At 41.6% G+C, this 24,237-nt stretch overlaps 1 protein-coding gene across 9 annotated transcripts in view; it reads right to left on the bottom strand.

Annotated features, from left to right (window-relative positions):
- Window positions 1-809: 809 nt before the first annotated feature.
- usp9 (ubiquitin specific peptidase 9) overlaps window positions 810-24,237 on the bottom strand; it is a 45,305-nt gene continuing 21,877 nt past the window's right edge. For 4 of the 9 annotated variants that reach the window (XM_019860220.1, XM_019860218.1, XM_019860219.1 and 1 more), the window contains 34 exons: window positions 23,110-23,243; window positions 22,933-23,023; window positions 22,721-22,834; window positions 22,409-22,637; window positions 21,183-21,278; window positions 20,876-21,087; window positions 20,551-20,791; window positions 18,908-19,057; window positions 18,664-18,784; window positions 18,425-18,555; window positions 17,552-17,830; window positions 17,334-17,459; window positions 16,050-16,187; window positions 15,801-15,967; window positions 15,579-15,687; window positions 15,340-15,510; window positions 15,120-15,266; window positions 14,679-14,886; window positions 13,990-14,210; window positions 13,723-13,910; window positions 13,475-13,648; window positions 12,989-13,130; window positions 12,123-12,879; window positions 10,990-11,113; window positions 10,696-10,921; window positions 10,475-10,604; window positions 10,164-10,349; window positions 9,472-9,692; window positions 9,301-9,389; window positions 8,131-8,287; window positions 7,622-7,834; window positions 5,132-5,161; window positions 4,741-4,839; window positions 810-2,118 (listed from right to left, as the gene is read on the bottom strand). In XM_019860220.1, the coding sequence (XP_019715779.1) occupies window positions 1,873-2,118; window positions 4,741-4,839; window positions 5,132-5,161; window positions 7,622-7,834; window positions 8,131-8,287; window positions 9,301-9,389; window positions 9,472-9,692; window positions 10,164-10,349; window positions 10,475-10,604; window positions 10,696-10,921; window positions 10,990-11,113; window positions 12,123-12,879; window positions 12,989-13,130; window positions 13,475-13,648; window positions 13,723-13,910; window positions 13,990-14,210; window positions 14,679-14,886; window positions 15,120-15,266; window positions 15,340-15,510; window positions 15,579-15,687; window positions 15,801-15,967; window positions 16,050-16,187; window positions 17,334-17,459; window positions 17,552-17,830; window positions 18,425-18,555; window positions 18,664-18,784; window positions 18,908-19,057; window positions 20,551-20,791; window positions 20,876-21,087; window positions 21,183-21,278; window positions 22,409-22,637; window positions 22,721-22,834; window positions 22,933-23,023; window positions 23,110-23,243 (6,067 nt within the window). In that variant the 3' untranslated portion in view covers window positions 810-1,872. The remainder of the gene's footprint in view (window positions 2,119-4,740; window positions 4,840-5,131; window positions 5,162-7,621; window positions 7,835-8,130; window positions 8,288-9,300; window positions 9,390-9,471; window positions 9,693-10,163; window positions 10,350-10,474; window positions 10,605-10,695; window positions 10,922-10,989; window positions 11,114-12,122; window positions 12,880-12,988; window positions 13,131-13,474; window positions 13,649-13,722; window positions 13,911-13,989; window positions 14,211-14,678; window positions 14,887-15,119; window positions 15,267-15,339; window positions 15,511-15,578; window positions 15,688-15,800; window positions 15,968-16,049; window positions 16,188-17,333; window positions 17,460-17,551; window positions 17,831-18,424; window positions 18,556-18,663; window positions 18,785-18,907; window positions 19,058-20,550; window positions 20,792-20,875; window positions 21,088-21,182; window positions 21,279-22,408; window positions 22,638-22,720; window positions 22,835-22,932; window positions 23,024-23,109; window positions 23,244-24,237) is intronic. The other 5 variants (XM_019860221.1, XM_019860226.1, XM_019860225.1 and 2 more) reach the window with 3 other exon arrangements.

Raw genomic sequence — 24,237 nt, 5'->3', positions numbered from 1 at the left:
TATATATAGATATATATATATATACACACACACACAATACATTTAGCAATTATTTCATTTAAAAAATACCTAATTAAATCATGAATTCTGTAATTAAGAACTAGCTCTGGTTTAAAATAACACCATTCCCAAACACATTAATGTTAATTTTACTATTAATATGGAATTGAAGTTCACAATGTTTAAGATGTCAAAATATATTCCACCTCTTTTTAGGTTCAAGGAGTAAACATGACGCAGACAAAGATTCAATGTTCTTTATTTGCTAAGGGCGCAATGCTTTTTTTTGTTATATTTCTGTGCACAAAAAAACCTCACAAAGTGAAAGTCCACATCGCGACTGTAGCTCCAGAATTCAACGTCACACCATGGCCAAAACAAAAGTCGGCAAAAAACAGGGCGCAGATTAGAACTCTGTACAGTCAATATCTTCTTTAAAAATAACAAAAGGACAAAAATGTTCCTTTTAAATCAAATTCTATTTTTTAGTGAAATACAACAAAATAAATTCTATAAAATAAGAGCAAAATATTTAAATATAATACGGTGGGCAGAATATTTTCATTTGCAGGAGTATTTGGTATGTTTTAGACAAAAAAAAAAACACATGTTCAAGTTACCAATTAAATACAGTATTTACTGATGTTTACCTTTTAACTACAGAATCACAAGTTAGTTGCAATGTGACTAACCAGCTGCTATTCTTAAGCACCTCCTCCCATGGCGTCCCCTATGTCCACCGAGTGAGATGGTGAGCGACTGGTCTGTGAACCCCAACGGGAAGCAGGTTTCGTCTAAAAAGGGGGGCATGGGGATGGGGGCTCCACAGAAGAGATGGAAGCTAAACCACACCGTCTATGATACACCACAAAGATGTCCGCTGGAGCAGCGATTCTGTTGCATATGTTTGTTTTTTTTCTGGGGCCGGAGCAGGATCTTTCCTTTCAAATTTTATTTCATTTAAACTGTCTATCCCACTGGCAAAAATCCACTGCCAAATATGAAGGATTATATGTGCAATTCAAAAGCCACTTAGTCGTACATTGGTTCAAAAATATTGCCCTCATTGTAGATGAGTAGAAAACAACAAAAAACCCCAAAGAGTAACACAACCCCTGTGGAGGTGTGGAGCAAGAACAGCTTTAGGTTGTTATGAACGTCTTCCTTCGGGCTACATTATTCTGGTGAGAAGCCATGCTAAATGTTACAGCATACTGACTGACTGAGCTTCACGAAAAAAAAAAAAAAAAAAAGAACAAAACAAAAAAAAGGCAATGGTTTCTCTTACCAAATGGTGCATTAACTGCCTTTCCATGTCAAACAAACTTGACACCTGGGGAGCTAATGAATAACATCATCATCTTGGTGAGAATAACAAACGCATCTTTCTTCGGCATCTTCTTCTTCTACAGTTGAATGACCGTTAAACCATCCCATTACTGGAACAAACTCTTACTGCGAAAAATGGGCGATGAAAACAAAGTCTTTTGTTTTTGGATGGGGGATTTTTTTTTTTCCCATATAAGGTCCATTTATGTCATCAGTATGATCTGCAACCTCTTTCCCAACAGCGAAGCACAGCGAGTGATGCTACTGGGCGATCCCAACAGTCACGAACATGAACATTATGTACACCTTTCATCATCATCCCCAGTTCTGGGTTAATTGTTTTTTTTTTTTTTGTTTTGTTTTTTTTCCATTTATTTAGAACTCTCAAATCCACTCCCTCCGCTCTCCTACAGTGTCCCCCGCTGGCCATGCTCTAAGAACCAAAGAGAGCAGAGGAGGAGTAAGGAGAGCGGGTTGATAGAGGCTCCAGGCACAGCAGAGCAAGGGAGGAGGCGGTAAAGGGGGCTTCGGGGGAAGGCGGTGTTACTCCTTAGGCAGGGCGGGAGCCGGGGTGGAGGCAGGGGCCGGGGCCATTTCCTCCGTGCTCTCCCAGTTCTCTTGTGATTTCGGGCCGGGAGGGGGGCCGCCGGGGCCTGGGACGCCGGCCGGGGCCGGAGTTGGGGCCTGTGTGGGGCCTGGGGTCTGTGCCGAGGCCAGACCGGGGCGCTGAGGATTGTTCATGTGCTGCGCGGCGGGGCCGGTGTATGGCTGCCCGTGAGGGTGGTTGTTCTGGAGTAGAGAGAAAGAGAGAGAGTACATGAAAGTATATATTATAGGAGCAGGATGTTTATTAAAGAGGAGGCCTTTATTTGTAATATCAGTGGGGATAGGGACTGAGGCCAAATAAATACGCAATCCGAAAAAATCTGAATAAGACCTCGGGTTACCCCTCTTCAAACATGTATACTTGGTCATATAAACACGACTGGAATACCTCCAGTGAAAGGGACATTGGTTTGTGTCGACTCACCGGAAATACACAAGCAAAGGTTAACAAACATGGTTCAGTAACTCAGACGCAGCACACAAGCGTACATCTGAAGCGAGGAGGAAAACGAGAGCTCTATTCCAGTGGTGAGTGACATGAATATAATTATGTTTTATTGACGGTAGAAAAGTAACAAGTGGAAATGACGTCTGTTTGCATCATTTGTGCGTTGCCTGTTTAGAATGGGATATTCCAACTGATCAGTTGCCATACAGATGGGAATAACTGTCCGCTCACGCATGTCAACGATTTATCCTGAATGTTTCAGAAACTGGATTTTGACCTAAACTTGAATACTGAATGTATGTAAATGTAATCTGTTGGAATAAATGTAATTTTGTTATCCCATATTTACTCTCAGTGTACCTTTAAGTTTGTTTCAGAGTGAAACCTCGCAAATACCTCATTTACAATGGGGTAGGTTGACAGGGGGAGACTTGTTGGACCAGGAGTGCCCAGCCCGCTCCTGTTCTGGTTTCTAAGATAACATCCTTTTGTTAAGTTAACGGCTTCTGATCAAAGTGACTGCTGCTTGTGAGAAGATAACATCAACCAAGGACACCACGAGAGGGACATCCAAGCTTTGTTCATGGACCACCGACACCCAGCAGGAGCCGTTTGACCACATCTCAGGAATGAACTGTATGCTCTCATTGGAAGCCTCCTCCCTTGAAACTGTTGTGAAATGTGAAACTACTCCCCATTCCTTAGACGTTTATGTAATTAGGGACCCCTTCAATTCTCAATAAATAGAGAGGGCTCGGGGGGGTGTACTTCAGAACGGGTTTGAGATGTAACTGAGTACACTTCTCCGTTCTCCTTGCAAGCAAATTGAATCAGAGCCTCTTGTCTTCCTTCCTTGTATGTTGTTTATTATATGTTCTAGGTTGACTGAACCTGACATAATCGTTAGCTGCGGTGTTTCGGCTTTGTGGGCAACATATGATTTAAGATGATGTTATGCTGATGTAGTACGGAGAAGCATACACTAATTCAAGGGTCCGTCTGAAGAGGCATTTTTTCTTTTATACGATACACCTTTTGCACCCAGCATGCATGAGATTCCACTACATTTTAGAAGAGGCCTGAGGATTTCACAGTGACGATCGTTTCCGGTAGCGTGCCGTTTACTTGGGATCATTTGTACGGTACCGAAAAATCATTTCCCATAAAAATCACCGCGCACTAGTTGACTGTACGCCATAGAATCTTTCCTGTGTGATCAACGTGATTTCACTGTGTCTGTATGTGTTTGTGGTGTGGTGTGTGAGTGTTTTTCTTCTATTCCACTTTTGGTTTTGGCTTTATTAAGTGGTGAGGGGCGGAACAGGAAACATGATGTGCGCATGCGGGTTGCTATTTTTGTCTCCACCCTGGCGGATACATATGGCTTTTCTTTCGAATCATCCGAAGAAGGGCGTATTACCAAGATGACGTGTGATGTATGCACCAAACATGAAAGAGAAATACGACGGGAGGCACGATTCCGAGGCAAGTACTTGAAGTTGGTCATTAGATCTAATGGCTAATATTACAGTTCATTACTATAAGTCTATATATAGTAGTAAGGTCATTTTTTTGTATTCATGATGCCATATGAGTACAATAAAAGTGTTAAATAACATATTTTGATCCATTTATTCTATTGAATAAACCTGGAGTACACAGCTGCTGATGTAATTATGTTCATTGTTAATGCATAGTTTTCAAACATTTACCCTTCAAATATTATGCTTTTGAGAATCAGAATTCTTGATTATGAATATTAGTCATTATAGAAAAATGGGTTCCCGTGATGAACGCTTACGGAACCCAAAGTTAGTACAGTGGTTTCCCACTGGGTAATCTAACGGAACCAAAAAACAGTTTCTGTTCATTTGTGAAATCCTCAGGCCTGTAGAACTGTGAATAACTACTTACCTTTGGAATGTAAAGACAATTGTCTTTGCAAAATAATTGAAAAGCATTTTTGGAACGAGCCTCGTCTGCTCTTTTGTTGCCACAATATCTTGAACTCAATCTCAGACCGTCACAATCTGTCAAATTTCAGTCTCTCATTCTTTCAGTTTTAACCTGACTACACAGAAGACAATACATTTTTTAAACAGTCAACGTATACTGAACTACAAAAAAAAAAAAAAAAAAAAAAAAAAAAAAATCAAATCATAAAATCATGACTACAAAGATGGTGGATTCTGTAAACCATTTCACCCCTTGTACACATCTAATAATTTTATTGTGCATTGGATTATTATACCACTAACTTTTGACCAGTCTCATGGACCAACACAATTGTACAACAGAATGTGTATGGTTTACTGTCATCATATGGACATATCAAGGAAAACGGCAAGGATGACTACCTGCTGAAACTGTGTTGTTCCAGGAGAGTGCGGGTACAAAGAGGTGTCCTCAGGCGGGGAAGAGTCTTGATCGTCAGGGGCTTCCTGTTCATCTGGCTCCTGCAAAGAGGACAGGAAAACAAGACATCTATTGACTGCATCCACCTGTGTGATATTGTACACGAGATCAACTTCAAACTATGGGAGTGGTCAATCAGTTTCAACACTGACGTAGACAAATACCTAATTCATTCGTACACATCATTCTACATCTAGCTTTGGCCACAGATGACTAATCAAATTATAAGAAAAAAAAATATTGTGTGGGAGGTCAGTTTATTACCCGAGCAACCCTTAAAATGTCACCAGTAAATTGACTTTTTCCTTATGTTGTGATGCCTGGAATACTGACCTTCCCTGGGTTTCCCTGAGTACACTTGAGCTGTGTATGAAATATTACAAGAAGCATGTCACTCCAAAGGAATTCTTTTAAAATCAACATCAACAAATGCAACTAATTACAATCACACACACTTCATTGGGAGAATGGGGGTTGGTAGGCCATTTGGCTTGGCGACTGAACACTCGGCAACTCCATTCAACTACCCGACATTGACCAACATGCATTTCACCCCGTGCCAACCGCTTGAATTCATTTAATATTTGGGAGGGGTGTGTGTGGGGGGGGGGGGGTATTTGTGCTACACAGCAGAACCTACAAAGTTCAGCCACCCAACAATGGTAGAGTTTGGCTCAAATGAAATTTAACTAAACGTCAATCTGTCATCACACTGTGATCATGCGACTTCAGCTCAGTAAGTGTTTTTTCAACAGATGTTTACCAGAAAAAGTGTGACAGTGAACATACAACCGCAAATGGAACTTATAGCCAAGGCACAGGTTGAGTATAATGTGATCCATACAATTACGTAGGGTCTCAAATTAAGGTCTTCGGACCACCGGCGGTCCATGTTGCTTAGCTGGAGGGTGCATAATTTTTTTAATTTAAAAAAAAAAAAAAAGGGTATATCATTTTTTAAAATTGTATAACTGGGAAGACCAGTGTGGCACACAAGGTAAAGAAAAAAAAAAGACAGATCCCTCATCCCTACCTTAGCTTTGGGACAATTAAAAAGCTGTGATATCATTGCGACCGATCACAAATCTGACATCCCTCCATGACATATTCATCATAAAAGACATAGGAATAATGTCCCTTTTTAAAAATAAGATAAAATGTGCATTTTTTTCCAGAAATATAGTCCTATTTAAAAAGAATAAAATGTGTATTTTCCAAAATAAATGGTGTAGTATGCGAATTATGTTTTATTTTTTAAATTCACTTTTTGAAATATGACTTTCATCCCTTGTTATACTTTTACTTTTATAATACTTCACTTTTGGGAAAAAGACGATATCGATTTCAACTTCTTTTCCCAACAAAATACTGTTCGTGTTTTAACAAGAGACTGCGCATATTGAAGATCTTGGTTTTGTCTTGGACTCGACTCCATTAAGTCTTGGTCTTGTCTCTGTCTCAGACTGACTGGACTCTCAATTTTCTGCCCAAGCGGTCGAGACCAGCACTGATCTAGGACTCTTTAACTACATTAATGTGATAACGAGAAACACTTGGTAAAAGAACAAATGTGTTCAGAACCTGCCACTACCCCCACGATGACTGAGGGACACCAAGATATTCATTGTAATTGCTGACAAAATTCTTGGTACATTTTGTTTGAATAAGCGTTTCATCTCTATACTGCCCAGTAGTATGTTAGACTTTTTCCATCTTTGGGTTGTCATCTTATTAAAGGATATTTTATTTTAAAATCATATAACCTAAATTCTGCCTTTCTTCTGCTGAATGAAAATGAAGTGAAAAATATGAATCAACATTGTCACAGTTGTTAGAAATTGAGTTTATAGTCTTGGTCTCGTCTTGGGATTACAACATTTAAAAATATGAAATTTTGAAATATATATATTTTTTTCATCTCAAAAATAGGCAACTTTTCCATTTCTATGGCATTTATGGGTACAGATAATTGCTGTTAGGATCATGAGCGGTGCATGGGGGGGGGGGGGGGGGGGATTATTAAATCTCTCATTGTAAGGGGTCCCTGAACCCAAAGTTTGAGAATTCAATATTAATGTAACGTCACACACGTCTGCTACAAGCTAAGTTTGAAAGCAAAAAAGAAGCTGGAGCATCCACTGACGAATTGGTTCAAATTCTCTTGTCCAATATTATTATTCATGTTTTACATTATTGTATTATTGTTAATTTACGTTAAATCTTCTGGAAAGGGGCTGTTCTAAAAGCGCTAATAAAGATGTATTTTCTTGTATAAATACACTTACAGGGGCTTACATCAACAACATGACAATGTTTCTTAAGTCAGAAGGGTGACATCTTGAAAAAAAAAATTTTTTTTGTGGAACATCTGATTTACCTTTTTTCTTCAAAATAAATCATTCAAATGATCATCCTCCAGAAGTGGTGGGTGATTCTGTCATTTTTGCCAAGGGTTTTTTTGATTTTCTTCATCATAAGTCCTCAAAGAGGAGGAGTGTTTTTTGTTTTCTCATCAAAGAGCTTATCCATCGTCTTCAAATTTAAAGATGCCATTATGGCAACAGTTTGGATACTTTCAGACCTCGTCGAATTCTCTCCTGAAATTTGAACAAATTCTAACTGCCTTATGACTTTGGAGGTTCCACTGTATGGTATAATGAACACACAAATTGTGTGTGCTGGTTGTTTGGTTATAAACAACAACACAGTGGCGGATACATATGGCTTGTCAACGTCGAATATGGTTAATAATGTGTAGTAATCCAAGCATCTACATGCACAGCGTATTGGAACAAGTGGGTTTTGGTGTGCTCAGACCATTACCTCTTCTGGACAAAGTTCACAGGCCTTGGCAAGGGTCATGCGTGCGCTGTGCGACCGCTCCAGGAAGTAGCCATTGGATGTTTCATTGCTCTGGACTGGAGGTGACCAGTTGTTGTAGGTATACTGCGGGTTGCCGGAATACGGCCTCCTTTCTAGCTCGTCGCCGAGCCACTCGACAGCCCACGTCCACTTTCGTTTCAGGTCACCATTACTCTGTGTGCATAAACAACTCCTTCGTATTCAAAGTGTAATGGCTGTCTGGAGTAATAATTACACTTGTGAGATCAAACTAACTGGACCGAAAAAAAACTCAAATAAAAAGAAAGCACCTCTGCTCTACAGTATGAAAATCATAGTTGTAAAACGCCTTCATTGATTAATTTCACACATCTATGTAATTCTTTGAGAAAACAGAAATCATCAACAGGAATCATTCTAATTTATCCATTATATACAGTTCTTATTAGGGTCGCTTAATTGGAATTGGGTTTGTATGTTTTCAGGTATACCTGGAGGATCTGGTAAGCCACAGAGCAGTTGCTGAAGAGGGCCACCATGCACTTGATGCACTGGTAGGCCCGTTTCTGATAGTGGTTCTTGGAACGCTGGATGGTGTCAAAGAGACCATCTCTGTCATCGGGAATTCCCTTCAGCACATTATGGATCCTATACCACAAAAACATGGAGAAGAGCATTACTAATCGACATTCCTATTTTTGGTCAGGAAGAACAACCATGTTTGCTTTTTGAACATTCAACCAATCAGTGCGAGTGATTGTTGTTGCCAAGAGTCGAAATCCATGTTGGACGCAATAACCAACCACGCAACTCATTGCCATCGACAAGCTAGTTAACAAAAACAGATTAATGGGTGATGGCTTGTTTAGGTAAAGAGTCTTAAACGCTGCTGCTTCTTCTATTCTTGCAGTATGGGTTGTAGGTCAGTATGGGTTGTGGCTTGTTTACATAAACACCTGCTGACATGAGGATCAAAGCTTTGCTTCTTCAACATTCTTGAAACCGATCAGTGTGAGTAAAGTTTTGTTAGCATTAGCATGTACAAAGCTGTCTACCTGCACGTCAAAGAGTAGGAGCATTCTTTTGAGGACAACAATGTACAGATTCTTAAAGGAGGAGACTGATGGTTTGAAAGAGGTTATCTACTGTACATGAAGGTGGAATGACCATCACGAAAGCAGAGGTGGCTTACGACACCACCGAACCCCCACATACAGTGGCGTCCTTTCACCCATCCCAAAGAACGTCAATGATTTTGCCCCCAACAAACAAAATTACTCTCCCTAGTCAATACAAATGTAGCTCCACTACCTTTTTACAACTGAATGGACTCTCAATGAGGTAGTTTCCACCCAAATGACTTGTTGACAAACTGAGGCCTCTCTGCAAGGCATCTCAAATGACATTTTCCATTACAAAAGAATAATGCAACTCGTGGCCTGGTGTGTGCCCTCAACATGGATCATAAAGAGTTGAGTTTGCCACTTATGGCTCATCAGTTCATCTAACAAGGCTTGGTTAGGACAGCACTAGCCTATTTGGGAGCCAAAACATATAAGGTAAACAGAGCAGTCCATTTGCAAGACACACTGGAAAATTCATAAATAAAAATTCTGACAATGAATATCCATTTGCCATCTTAGCAATCAAGTCTTTCTTACCTGTGTGTCTGCCAGGAGTCCTCAATGAGAAGGATCTGTAGCAGCAAGTCCAAGTGAGGCCTCAACTCATAGTTATATGAGTATGACACCTGTGCAAAGCCAAATACATCACTCAAGCCCAAATGCAACTCATTGGAAAGTCCTGGTAGTGGTGGTGTTTTTTAGTTTTACCTGCCACAGGAGGTCACTCAGGACAGTGGAGGAAAACTGAGGGTTCTCCCAGCAGCTGAAGCGCAGCAGTTTCACTGTCTCCTCAGAGTTGCTACAGTCTTCGATGATCTTCTTCACATAGCTTGTCCTCACAAACAGGATCTCTGCCACAAGCTGCTGCACCAGCATTACGGGGGCTGTCAGGTTGGCGTCCCCATAGGGGTTAGGCAGAGGGGGGTTACCTGTATAGATGGATGAGCAATTATTAGATTGTGGGGAGGAAAATATGATTTTTCTTTCTTTTTTTTCACTTGAGAAGCCCTCAGCTCAAAGCTCTGGCAACACAGCACAGAAGCTCAGAGTGGCTGGTTTGTCAGTCACCATATCCTGAGCAAGGATGATGATCCTCATAGGGCACTCTAATTAGGGTGCTATCACCCTTAACATTCACTTTTTCTGATATGAAATCACTTGATGGCTGAGCATTGTTTTACGCCAGAGAGGAAAAGTAATAATTCAAGCTTTTTCTCTAAATGCACATAAGCATGTAAGTAGGAATTAGGTTGGTTGGTTGGACGGTTAACTTGGTCTGCATCAAAGATCGATTCTTGTTTTTAGACGCGACCAAATAAACTGCACTACAGGAGGAAAAACAACTAGTGTTCAACTTGTAGGTGTCCAAATTCGGGAAGCTCAAAGTGCGAGACATTCACCGTTGATGGAGGACTGCATGCGCGAGGATACGTCACAGCAACGGACCAGTTGGGAGACCACTGTGTAGAGCTTGCCCAGTTCGGCGTACTGGTACTTGATGGGGGGGCCGGGGCCTTCGTCCAGCGCCACCAGCATGAAAGTGGCAGGCACATTCAGCTTTAGCAGCTGGGTCTTTTCTGCCAAGCCTATATGGGGAGGAGGAAGGAGACAATGAGAGGGAAAACAAATTAATGTATTACAAAGAGATAATTGCAGTAAATCCAGTAAGTCACGGCAGGTGTACATGACAGGTGGATTGTTTCCTACTTACCCAGATTGGCATACATGACAAAAAGGTTGAAGTACTGTTGCAGGTGACGGCCATGTTCAGAAACCTCTCGTCTGAGCAAGTTGAGGACAGCTCTTAAAAGGTGGTCACTTAGACTGAGGTTATCACAGCCCTAATCAAAATGAAATATAATGTGTTATTTCAAGTGCATTAAGCGGGAAAACGTCTCAAATCATCTTAAAAGCCGTAAGAAAAAGTTGAACCTGAGTGGAGGTTCCGGGTGAGGCTGTGGGTGAGGGGCAGGGGCCGTCTTGTAGCGAGAAGTGCGCGATGAATACTATGAGCTTGGCAAAGGCGCCGCGAACCTCGGCACTTGGGCATTCCAGCAGGTACTCAGAGAAGCGGTTGGGGTAAGCAAATAGGACGTTGTGTGCAACCCAGTAGCGTACATTCTTACTGTGTCTCAGCAGGATGCAGAGTGCGTCATACCTTATAAAAGAGAAGGCCTGTTTAGAGGAGAGCAAAATGGAGGGAGAAACAATGAAGACAATGTTTACCAATCACTGGCAGGACCCCTGACTACTTTCTTTGTGTGGAAGCCTGTGCTAAAGAGGAAGCGAGCAGCCAGCTGAGCACTGATCATAGCAATCTCCTCAGCCTCTGGTAGAAGATGGTCTTGTCCTGAAAAGAGAAAGCGGAAAGCTTGGAACAGCTGTATATATTGGTTTAAAGCATTTGAAAACACATCTTAACAAAAACATTTGAAACAATATCCATTTGTGTTTGTTCAAGTTTACGCAGTCGGACATGCTTGTTGTTTACTGTTGAAATGTTTAGCTCTTCAGTCAAAGCAGAGTTTTCATTTTAAAACTTTCACTTTATAGATGCAACAACCATTGTGTGGTGCGGTAAAGAGGTTTACGTCAACACATGGTGACAGCCATCATCTGTTTTTATCCAGGAGGCATCTGTTTGGGCTAAGAAATCAGGTAATTAATTGGAAGGCTAATGGAGGAATTTTCTTGAAACACTGTGGTCAACATCAGTATGACAAGTTGATTGTTATGAACAAACGCTTGCTTTCAAAAATAGTTAATTTCCTGTACAGCAGTGACAATATGTCGTAAAGTGAGTGCGGGTCTCGGCAGCCGGGTCTTATTGTTATCCGCCAAAAATACTTCTTTCACTAAGATCTTGTTCGAAAGTTAATTTAAGTATCATGAACACACACAACATAGTGCAGTGATTCCATAAATGGGATGATAACCGCCATTAACTAACACACTATCCACATAAACTGCAGTTTCAACCCACAAACAGTTATGATAGTGAAAAATGTACTGAATGCTTATCGCCATTAATTAAAACGTTTCCACATAACAGAAGACCATCTTTGTATTGTGCAGTTAACACCACTGCTCTGGTGGGTGGTGATATTTTGATTACCAAAAATAATTCAAAGTGGCTCAGCAGTTAAGTATATAATGTCAGTACAGGAACAATAACAATTATGAACTGAGGCCACTGCACCAATGAGTGTTTTGTTCCTGACGAGGAAACTTTGAGATGTTAGTCCCAAATGCAAGGACATATATTTGTGGTAATACGTCATTTATAATGTGGCAACAGAAGGGTTCAAATGGTTAAAGTGTCTGTTGGTGATTTAGCAGTGCTCAGACAAATCACATACCTGGAGGAGGGTTTAAATAGACACTGTTACAGGTCAGAAGTTTCTTAATGAATTGGAAATATTCCAGGCTGTATTGCATTCGGTTGTGCATAAATTGGACGTTCTGCTTGCGGACGCTGCACTCAATTAGGCCAGGCATCTTGACCTGATGTGGCTTGGTGGTGGAGATGGTCAACTCCGAGATGTACTTGACAAGCTCACTGTCCTTGTCTAGCGAGTCCATACGCTCATAGAAAAGGATGTAGGCATTCCACCATCTTTTCTGTCTGCGGTACGACATCCTTTTTATCATGTGGTCAAACACCTCGCCCATATATTCGCCGCCAAAACACTGGTTCTTCATTTCCTCCTCGTCGTCCATCTTGCACTCTGTCACGTCGCCGTCGTCGAATTTATACCAGCGATTCTTTTCGCCATCGCCGCCATTCCTTTGGATGATGTATGAGTAGTAATGTCCACCGCTGGCCTGACCAGAGTGAACCAGCACCCCGACCAAGCGGTACTTGGAGCTGCCCACAGGCGTGGGTTCCGAGGGCTCGTTCTGCTGGATCACTTGGTTCTCCGGGTTGACGTCATCACCCTCAATCTTGGCCACGCCGGCTACTGTGTACGGCTCCATATCCAACTCCCTCGGGAATTCAAAGTAGTCGTTGAACTTGATGGCACATTCCCGCTCCCAATCGTAGTCAAAGCGCTTCAGTTGGATGGCGAGGACGGGCGGCAGCTTCTTAATCAGAAGTCGCTTGACGGTGTCCACCTAAAACAGGAAGACCATTTTTTTTTTTTTTTTTTTTTGTGAATTATGCATTACGTCGCAATTTTACACTAACACACACAAAAAAAAAACAGGTGCTCTCCTATCTTACCTTCTTATTACACTTCTCACAGTGGTATGCGTTGGCTCCCTCAAGTAGATCTCCTTTGACGTACTGCTCCATGGAGTCCAAAAGGTTTTGATGGTTTCTGATGTCTACATTAAGTGTTGTGAATGACTCCTCACACTCGTATCTAAAAGCAAAGGTAACATTTTTTTTTTTTATGAGGTACCAAAAACCCAGAGTGTGCACTACAAACTATCTATCCCACAACACGTTTTTTTTAATTTTTTTTTTTTATGATTCAACAACAGTTGTTGAACAGAGCAGCAGTTTTTAACAGTGCCTTACTAACACATTATCTTCTCAATCAGTGATTCTCAACTGATCATTAGTGGAAATGTTTCAGGAGGGTCACAACAAGGAAAAAATAAATGTGCCAATATTTGTCATGCATCTGATATTTCTTTTTTTATTCTAAAACATTGTGTTACTGTAAAAAGCAGTCACCCTCTGAGATAGAAAAAAAATACTCACCTGTGAGGGCATCCCTGACAGATCTTCTGATCGGCAAAGGACCCTCCTAGCACTTTGCTGAGCATAGCAGGATGACCCAAGGCTTTCAGTGCTTCATCCAGACTATCCACCAAAGAATTGAAAAACTCTAAAGCATCATGCTGCTCTCTTAGATTCACTGGCTCACCCCATAACCTGCAGGACCACAAGTTTAAGACACTTAAAAACAACCCAACAAAACCAGTGGAAAAGACTGAACTACTACATACCTGAATTGTTTCCAGAAGCCCCTCGGGACATAGTACTGAAGTCTGGAAGCAGCGAGGTGGCCAAAGATGACCTGCAGGTGACGCAACACTCCAATGTTGTACTCCTTCCTGTCTTCTGCTTTACTGGCGGGCTTATCGTCAAACTGGTGGTGATAGCTAAACACCTCATCACGAGGATCCACATTTGTCTGTTGGAACAAAAGGTAAAGCTAATTACACAATTCTGCATTTAGCCATCAAAAATAAACTACAATGAACTGTCATTACCTCATTCTCCTGCTTCTCATCACCTGACATGTCATCATCCACATCAGTGCCCGTGCCCTCGATAGCCAGGATGCCGTTACGAATGGGAGGAATCATGTACAGCTGCTGAATTACAGAGTTCATGTAACAAGTGGCCCCAGCATTCTTCAAACCTACAAAGCCTTTATTGGGCCGTGGTCCCACAGGAGGTAAATACTCCCACTCTGTCAAGGTTTCACAGCCTGGAAAGAGAAAGAAGTGCTCAAACCTTCCTCAAGTGGGAGATATTTTTAAAGACGAGGGATCCCAAAGTTAGGGATGGGACCCAAAATGTCACAGAGTGCCATGGCAAAAGTACACACAACTACAGCTTCTGTGCTCATTGTAATTACTTTGTAGATATTGCAATAAGCAATATATTGTAATTAAAGATTGAATCTCGGGTAGAGGTGTTTTTTTATTGGACTTAAGATCAAAGATATGTGGGTAACCCTGCTTTAAGACATAGGCTGCATTCAAATTCCCTATCAAGTCACTTCGGGCGCAACTCGGTCCTTCAACGCCTTCACAGACTCCTCCTCATGTAGCCTCTGTGAACCGCATAAACCGTGGCAAATTTGGACACCACATGCGTTCGAGTGGTGCCGACGTGATGTCATGCGGCCTTCGGAGGACATAGCCTGTGAATTTGGACACATCCAATGACTTACCCAAATAGTACATGTCCGTGAGCGTGTCGACGATCTGCTTGAGGTTGCGAAAACAACCGACAGCAAGCGCCATCAGGAGCTCAAAGCCAGCATTGATGGAGGCTGGGGTGCTGCACACTGGGATAGCCTGCTCCGTGGGGAACTCGCCACTCTTCATGTACTGCAGGTAAACGTTTGACGCCGGGAAGATGAAGTCGTCAATCAGCTCCTGATGAGGAAAAAAAAAAAATCATTTGATTAACTCTATAACACTATTTGGACATCAACCATTATATTCGTCACATCAGGATTGAAGAATTGAGTGTTGCCTGCCACACAGAACAGAGATGCCCCCCCCCCCCCACACACACACACAAAAGGTGTAAAAATTCAGGCTTTTGTGTAACAATTCCCTGAAACTCATGAGTATAAAAAGCAAATGCGATGACACCTATCAAGTACCTTTATGAGGTTAGCTCCTCCCTTCTCACAGCCAATGTAATACTTCTTCTCAGGAGTCTGGAAGGCCAAAAGCTCCTTGGTGACCCCAAGGTGGCCTTCCAAGATGGTCTCCTCCACACCTGTCTCCCCAGTCCTCTTGACTTCATCCTAGTAGATGTAAGATCACAAACATCAACTTATGTGAAAATTGCGACACTGCAAAAACAAATCCCATGCTAACCTGAGAAAAGACAGGATAGCCTACCCTTATCCTTTTGAGCCAGTCAATCTCATTGTTGAGCAGCACCTCAGCATTTGGCAGGTTGATGTTGCTGTTGTAGGCATAGTTCAGGAGATGCCGAAGCAAAGTGAAATAGTCCCCAGCATGTTTAGCTCGCTCCTTAGCAGTGGTCTGAGAAAAGTTAAGATGCAATCAGCAGCTGGCAAAGGAGCACTTCATGTTATGTTTGTATCACTCACCCCTAGAACAGTAAAAAGGAGAGTAATGAAGAAGAGGAGGGGTCGGTGGCCCATGCAGCACCTGGTTGCCATCAGGAAAAACTGCTCCTGGGCCATCTGACGCACAGATCTGTCAAAAGCAGAGACAACCACGCTATAAGAAAAAAACTGCAAATGTCAACCTATTCTGCCGCTTTTTTGTCATTCATGCTGAAAATACCCAACACATAATGGTGCACTTACTTGCTGTGGCAGTGTAGCAACAAGTCTATAATGAAGGTTTGCCATGCCCTCTCCTTACTGAGGGTGTCAAGGGCTGTGGGCATCACTGCAAAACACAAAGTCATCACTTCCAAGGCCTCGCAACACACCTGCTCGTCTTCTCCATCTGGTTCCTTCGCTGCATTCGTCTGAAAATACATTTGTTTTAAAATGCAATTGCCATTGAAAAGTACATTGAAAAGTTCTCACTCAGGCTAACTTTATATTTACTTTCTCGTATATCTTGCTGATATCTTCATTAGAGCTGAAGACAAGCTGCACCGTGCCACAGCCTGATGCCCAAATTATTTTCTGTACTGCTCGGATGACACAGATGTCAGGAATAGACTTTGATGTCTGAAAAAAATTCTGAAAGTGTCACAAAAAAACATTAATATACATACATGGACAAATTAGAACATTAATAATTACAAATGTAATAAAAATTAGTCAATGAAAATCAGACATTGCTTTTGAAAATGTGGTTCAACAGAATTTTTTAAAATGTCATCAAACTGACTTCACAAAAATCATGGGACTCCTAAATAATATTATTGGAAAAGAATTTGACCATAGCAACATGTTCAACCACCGTGTATCCTCTAATTAGCATCATGTGTGTCTACGCAGTCAGTCAGCCTATCAAAGGGTGAGAAGTAAGCACTATGAAGTTTGACGACTTACTTGTTTGTACCACAGTGAACATGGCACTATGAATGTGAAGCGATTTGGCTCAGGAAATAAAGATAATTATTGACATATTATTATAGAAAATTAAAGCTAAAGGCTATTAAGACCATTTCAAAGCAGCTTAACGGTGCTCTGATTACAGTTGCACATATTGAGAAATTTACTGCAGTGTAGCCAACCTCCCCGGAGGTGGCTGCAGGAGGAAAATTAATGAGTCCAATAGATGTAAATACGACTTGTAACAAAACGAGCCCAGAACAACCCCCAAAGAAATTAAGGTGAACTGCTAGGTGCATCGGTGTCAGATTGCAACATTCGTCACTGCTTCAGCCCAAGTAAACTTGATGGGCTATAACAAAATCACCATCAAGAATCACTTAAAATTAATATAGTCTAGTGTTTACATTAAGAAAACTGTTGAAGTTTATATAAACCCTTGTAGGTGTTTTTGCTCTGAAAAATTATAGACAATTGAGCGATAAGGAGCTAATCCAGGTCTGAATGTTCCCTTAATTCTTTTGAGCAAAACGTCTTTTCCTGGTTTCTCTATAAGCATCCAAAAATTAAGCACATTAAAGTTGTTGTTTGACTCTGGGCTCAGTATCAGTCTGGAATCGCCCCAGCGAGTTACTTGCGGAATACGTTTGACAGCTCTTATACAAGATGCATTTCCTGTTGACTAATGCAAAGAACCTTGACTCCTAGTGCCTGATGTCATAAGTCAGGCGTGCCAACCACTGACCCATCCAGTTACCAAATTAAGACCACGTATATTCACATTTCAACCCCCCTACAAAACGTACTCCATTGATTCTTTGCAGTTACCTCATCAGAAATCTGCTGTGCCAGGCGGATGGCTACATTGCGCAGCATACATTCTGAGGCAGGATTTGGGATGCTTTGCAGGGCACTTTGCAGCACCAGAGCCTGATCATGAGTGGCCTGATTAATCTGTTGTCGATTGGAGTGGAGAAAGATTAAGATCAGAAGTTGGAATCAACCATTTGGGAAACAATCATGAGGTCTTGTATCTGTAGCCTAACCGGGGAAATAGGGATGTTCCCCTCAGCGTTGGGCTGGCAAGCCTCCGCCACCGCTTTTACATGACCAAATCCGACAGCCGTGAGGAGGAGTTTGGCGATTTTCAACGCATTGAGGTAAGCCCCGCGCCGCGTCTCCATGTCAGCTGATGGCAGGAAGTTGTTCCTGGTCAGCATGCTCAACACAAGCGGCAAGCCACCACTCTTCAGGAAGTTGTCCTGGAAGTCGCACGCATCCTCGCCTAGAGTGGCGCTGGCTGGCATCAGCAAAGCATAGACAACCTGGAATATAGGCATGAACAGTGAAAACCTGCAGGGAACCCACTGTCATGACAACAGCCGATACAACATGCAGTGCAATTCTGAAAATAAAATGTTCTAAAAAGCCTGAAAACATTTAAACCACAAATGCTCATAATTTAATCAAAGACATTAAGTATTAGTTCAAATATTGCTATGTATTTTTTTCATATATCTAGTATGGCAATTGAAGGACTGATGGCAAAAAAGGATGTCCAACTTTGCTCCAAACCTTCTTGTAAACTTAAGATTTAGAATATCTGACAGAAAGCATGCTGTTTTTCTAATGCCAACTACTGACTCAGGAAGGATGGTTTACAACTTAAATAATATCAATGGAAACCATTAAAAAACGTTGCATTGAATGTACAAGCCCAATATTTTTACTCTAACAGGGTCCGACACTATTAAGCCTTTTAGAGAGGGGGCTCGAGCCAAGTTGTGATGCCCCTGACAGAACCAACAATACGGCATCATACTCATATTAAGCTGCCATGAATATTTCACATTTATTGTCTTTATACAGTATAATTAATGTAATCATTGCCACTGTATGCATTTCAGATGGAGTTGTACCTCAATGAGGTAGAGCACTTGTGAGGGTGAGGGGCCAAAGAAGCGAGAATCCAGTGAAGGGCTGAGGCTGTTCTCCCCGAGCTTGGCATGGTCTAAACACATAGCCCGTAGGTTCTCCACAGTGGTGTTATCTATAGTAAAACACAAGCACACACGCACACAATGTAGCAGTTAAGTTTTATGCTTCCCTCAACTCAACTAAAAATGCTGCCTCATAATGAAAGCAGTGCAACAATTACCTGGGGGCATGAGTTTCATGAGAACTCTGGCTCCATCTCTAAGTAGGGGCATGTTGAGTTGGCAGCCCAGGTCAGCAACCTGCCACAGGAAGGAGATGTAGCGTAGGTGCAGCGACATGATCTGCAAAACAGCAAACGTTACTGAGTGAGAGATGCTCTTTTAAGAACCATGACATTCAAACATCAATATGTGAGGCAACTCTTTAAAGTGCAACTCTATAAAAGTGACCATGTACAAACTCACCACACCGGGAAGACAGCTCTCTACTTCGGGGTTGGGCCCATCGCCGTAGTGGTTGCCATGGTTACCAGGTGAACCAGTGGAAGAGTCGGACGAGCTGTCCGGGCTGGAGGGCATGTTGGTGCTGACCTGAGTTAGCTTGGCTGTGATCAGCTAAAGAAACATGACAAAATTACTAGGCTTAACGCAAACACGGTTTCCGGGGTAGATCGGCGATCAGAAGTTAAAAAAAAATAATAATAATAATAATAATATGAAATCAATGATTTGCAAATCATGTTCAACCGATATTTAATTGAACACACAACAAATACAATATATTTAATGTTCAAACGGAAACTTTTTTTTGTTTGTTTTTACACTAAATATCTTGTCTTTGTAGTATATTCGACCAAATATAAGTTGAACATGATTTGAAAATCATTGTATTCTGATTTTATGTTTAATACAATGTCCCAACTTCATTGGAATTGGGTTTGTATATTTACTGTTCAGTCAACCCCTGCACACTCGAAGCCATTTGGCTAGGGTGTAGCCGTACAGATTCGCCACGGTCTATGCACACTGTATTGACTTTATATGTTAATCGCGTCACAAGACTAGATCAACTCAAACTCAGGATAACTGCAGTACATCTCATATCCTCCTTTAACAAATGTTTAGTGTATCTTGTCAAAAACGGAGCTCATGTTCAAACACGCCTGCATCAGTGATTGTGTGAATGCTCGTGGCTGGAATTCACGTAACTTACACTGAAGGATGAAAGCTATTTTGAATTGTAGAAGTTAAAATTAAATAAGTAACACACATACTGCTAAAAGTTCCTTTTCTGACATAAATGAAATGTTTTATGGAGTTTTTACCAACCAATAAATAAATAATATTAAAAAACTTCAGGAATGCTATTACTTTGTGATTGGATGGTTGAGGACGCAGTGGCGGAACTTCCGCCTCCCAACGCAAAAGCTTTCCGTCCACATGAGACAACCAAAGGCTAAAAATATATTAGCTTTCAGGCTCCCTTATACACAGCACGGATCAACCCCGGAGAAGTTGTGTTTGCTGTCATGTCTTATTTCAGGTATCCGATCAATGACGTCATTGATGGATTGCGCAAATTACGATATTTCAGTTGATCATGCATTTTGCATAAAAATACAAATGAGACAGATTTCGATCCAATCGATCAGCTCAGTGTAAAGTCTAAAAATTATGAACAACACTATTCTACTGGAACATACTGATACTCCTCACCTTGCAAAGGCCTTCCTAATAGAAAACTCCCCTTTTTGGAAATGCCTTCCTTATAGAAAACTCCCTTTTTCCATTCAGAGCAATGCACACTTATTTACTAATTTCTTTAATTTATAGACACGATTGTTCATACATGGATATTAAAATTTAACTGCTGAGCCCACCGGACCACTGCTGTTAACGAAAAAAAAAGTAGCAAAATTTGCAATGTGGATTATTTAACGAAAAAAAAAGTAGCAAAATTTGCAATGTGGATTATGATCGCCCCCACAATGTTGGGTAGGTCTAGACTGCCTCAGCTCTTAAACTTTGTCCTAGGCAATAGCGATTATATTAAAGTCCATCCTCAAGAGGAGTCATAAGACAAAATGAGATTAAGATGTGAAAGTTACCGTTTTGTCTTTCAAGTTCAGCTGTCCAATCAGCTTCCTGTCATCAGCAGGGTCGACCACCTCCCCTCCGATAAAAAGTTCTATCTTGGTATGTGCGGCGTTCGCTTTGATGCGATTCAGGATGCCGCGACGCACTGAGCCAATTGTGTCGTTGGTATGTGACCAGATGTCCAGGTCATCCACCTGCCGCCCCTGGTTTGGGAAGCGCACGATTAACGTGATATGCTTTCCCCGGAACGCCCTGAAAGAAAACAGAAAACATGTAAAAATGGAGTCTCAAAAATAAGGCACAAATTTGTTGAATAGCTGAGACTTGTCATTCCACCTCGACATGGGCAGGATGGTCCTCTCTTCATGGTAATCACTGTCACATTCATTGATGTACTCCTTAAGCACAGTGAGAACTCGCACCATGCGTATTGCCTCCTGGCGTGCACAGTTTATACTATCTTTGTCTCCATCCAACACACAGAGCGTGTCGTACGATGCCTTCAGACGGTCAAAACATGACTGGATAAAATCTTCATGAATTTCCACCTGCAAGCAGCAAATCATAACGTCAAGTACCTTGTTTTTGCAGAAGGTGACCTCTAACCTGAAAATTAAGGGTTTGGACACAGTTCTGTGTGTACCTGGTTGACTTGTAATTTTGGTCCAAGATTGGTGTAGATCTCCTTCAATAGGTCTATGGCTCTGCTGGCGATGTCATCACTTCCTTGAATTACCACCTGACACAAAATCAAAAACATGGTAAATATGATGCATGTCTACTTCAAAGGAGGGTGAACTTGTCTCCCAAAAGAAAGGTACAAATGTGTGAAAGAGAGGCATGAACTTCCTGGGATGTCGCTTAATGAATTTAGTCTATTGATCTGCCACTTGGCAGACACACCGGCATGTTCGCAACAAAGTTCTAACCCATTTATGGCAGTGTTCATGCTAACACATTTAGCAGACTTCGTTTCAGTCTGTTGTGGTGAAAGAGGAGCTCAGCCAAAAGGCGAAGCTCTCAATTTACCGGTCAATCTACGTTCCTACCTTCACCTATGGTCACGAGCTATGGGTCATGACCGAAAGAACAAGATACTGGATACAAGGGGAGGAGATGAGTTTCCTCCACAGGGTGGCCGGGCTCTCCCTTAGAGATGAGGTGAGAAGCTTGGTCATTTGAGAGGGGCTCAGAGTCGAGACACTTCTCCTCCACATCAAGAGGAGCCAGATGAGGTGGCTCGGGCATCTGATTAGGATGCCTCCTGGACGCCTCCTTGGTGAGGTGTTCCAGGCATGTCCCACCGGCAGGAGGCCTCGGGGACAACCCAGGGCATGCTGGATAGACTGTCTCTCCCAGCTGGCCTGAAAACGCCTTGGGATCCCCTGAGGTGAGCTGGAAAATGTAGCTGGGGAGAGGGAAGTCTGAGCTTCCCTACTAAAGCCCCCATGACCTAATCCCGGATAACTGGTAGAAAATGGATGGATGGGTGCCATTCCAGTTTACAAATACTGTATTACTTTTATCTAATTCTTTATATATGTAACACTCATGAAGTTGAGTTCATATTTTGAAATATGGTCGTCGCAGCTTTAAGAGACACACGGGCCTCAGTGGAGTCACGGGCCTCAGTGGAGTGGTGCATTCTATGGTGGACCTTTACAACTGGTGGAGACATTGGGGTTTTCCTTCCGGTGTCCTGTAGTTTTTCAATTAACAAAAGACGATTCTGTGTCTATACCAGTGATACTTGTGAAATAATGGTTTGTATGTTTGGATCATTGAAAATGCATCACTTGATATCTGTGTATGCCAAGAAAATATGCTAGTAAATATTTGGAAGAAAAACACAAAATGAGCACTTCTTACCCTCCAGAGGTAGTCTAGGCCTATGAGTTCCAGGTCATCCATCATGTAGGCCCTACGTTTGGCCACCAGTTTCCCCTCTCTGCAGTTCACAGCCTTAAAGAACCTTTCGAAGCACTTCATGCCATTCTCCGTCAACAAGGATGGGTCCAACTGCAGGACATTATTCTCAAAAAAGTCCTTGTTGATGTCTGGGTCCAGGTCGGGTTCATCGCCCATTAGTTTGGAGTACCTGCAATGTGGTACTATTTGGGATGTTGTTCGACACATTTGTGTGCGGAAGACATAAAAATCCAGGATCAAAGTGAATGATACCATTTGAAGCAGGCCTCACGGTCACAGAGGAAGACTGCAGTCTCAGCCAGACAATTCCAAATCTGTTTGGCCTGAGGAGCACAGAGCCACAATTGGCCATCTTTAAGAAGGAACCTGGCAAAAACAGAAACATTTGATCGTTACGGGCAACTGGAAGTAACACCACCTTTCCTGTCATTTGACTATCTTTGTATCTCAGTGTCCTTTAGTACCTCAGGAAGTTAAGCCGTTCTTGCACTTCCTGGACATGGCTGTAGCGGCTTCCCGGTCGGACTATCTGAGGGTCAAACTCTGCCTGTTCTTCTGCGATCATTAAAAAAAAATAAAAATACATATGTATCCATCTGATTACTTCACTTTCCGTGTTTATTTTTCTCTTCAATGTATACCTTTGGAGAACTGCCGCATTGTCTCCATGTAGGCTGACAGATTCTCAGCCACGAGCGTAACCAGGGCATGGTTGTTTTGCAGCTGGTTGATAAGGTCATGACGGTAAAACACGTGTGGATTCCTCTGGGTTTGACTAAAAAGTTAACAGTAAGAAGAGTGAGGTATATAGAAGGGAACAAGGGTAGGACAAAAATATCGAGCAATGAATCAACAAAGACTGCAAATTCGATGGCGAGGAGGATGACAATCGGCTCATTTCGCATTGGTATTTATCTGCAGCATAGAGCAAGGTTTTTGTGTGTGTGTGTGTGTGTGTGTGTGTGTGTGTGTGTGTGTGTAACAATGTAGCAAAAAAATACCATAGTTGTAATTTCCTGACTTGCACCCATGAAATAATTATATATTATATTATATTGTATAAAAATACATTTTATAATTTATCAATTATATATTATCAATAAATAAATGAATACAAATGAGAACCATATGACAACAACACAGGAGTCTGTCTGGATTATTAACTGGTTGTTCTCACTTAACCGGTAATGGCTAGGCTCAAGCTGAACTGATAAATTATGGAAATATTATATTTCCTTAAAAAATTGGCACTCAAACACCGCGCCCTGACGAGTGCCTGGCTGCTTCATCCACTTAAGACACAATGAACTTCTGAAAGAGTGACCACTTTCCCATCAGATAAAAAGGTAAGAGCAATCACCTCTGTTCATAAATGCTCTTGCTCAAACACAGACGTCAAGAGAATTTAAATGCTAAAGTCATGTTTCATGACTTAATACAGTTTGCTTAAAATGGTAATGAATGTATTTGTTTGCCCATGTGTAATGAATCAGTTTGTATTAGCTTTTCATAGGTTAATATGCTTACTAATATTGACAATATTTTTGTTGAATAATTTCTCCGTCATCTGTCAAAACAAACCGCTGATGCACGTCGTCAGCTGAGTACATGTGTGAACATGTTATACATCTTTTAAAAGCTGAGTTTCTGGAGATTTGAATGGTACCCTAAATGTTACAATTGTCGAATTTGAACCGGAACTGGGGGATACCTCAAGCTTTGATCCTGTAGTGTTTTCAAGTCCTAATCAACATTCTAAATCCATTTTC

This window comes from Hippocampus comes, unplaced genomic scaffold, assembly GCF_001891065.2.
Source record: "Hippocampus comes isolate QL1 unplaced genomic scaffold, H_comes_QL1_v1.1 scaffold39, whole genome shotgun sequence".
Classification (NCBI taxonomy): Eukaryota; Metazoa; Chordata; class Actinopteri; order Syngnathiformes; family Syngnathidae; genus Hippocampus; species Hippocampus comes.
The sequence above is the reverse complement of the archived record's forward strand: the minus strand, read 5'-3'. Positions and strand labels throughout refer to the sequence as shown.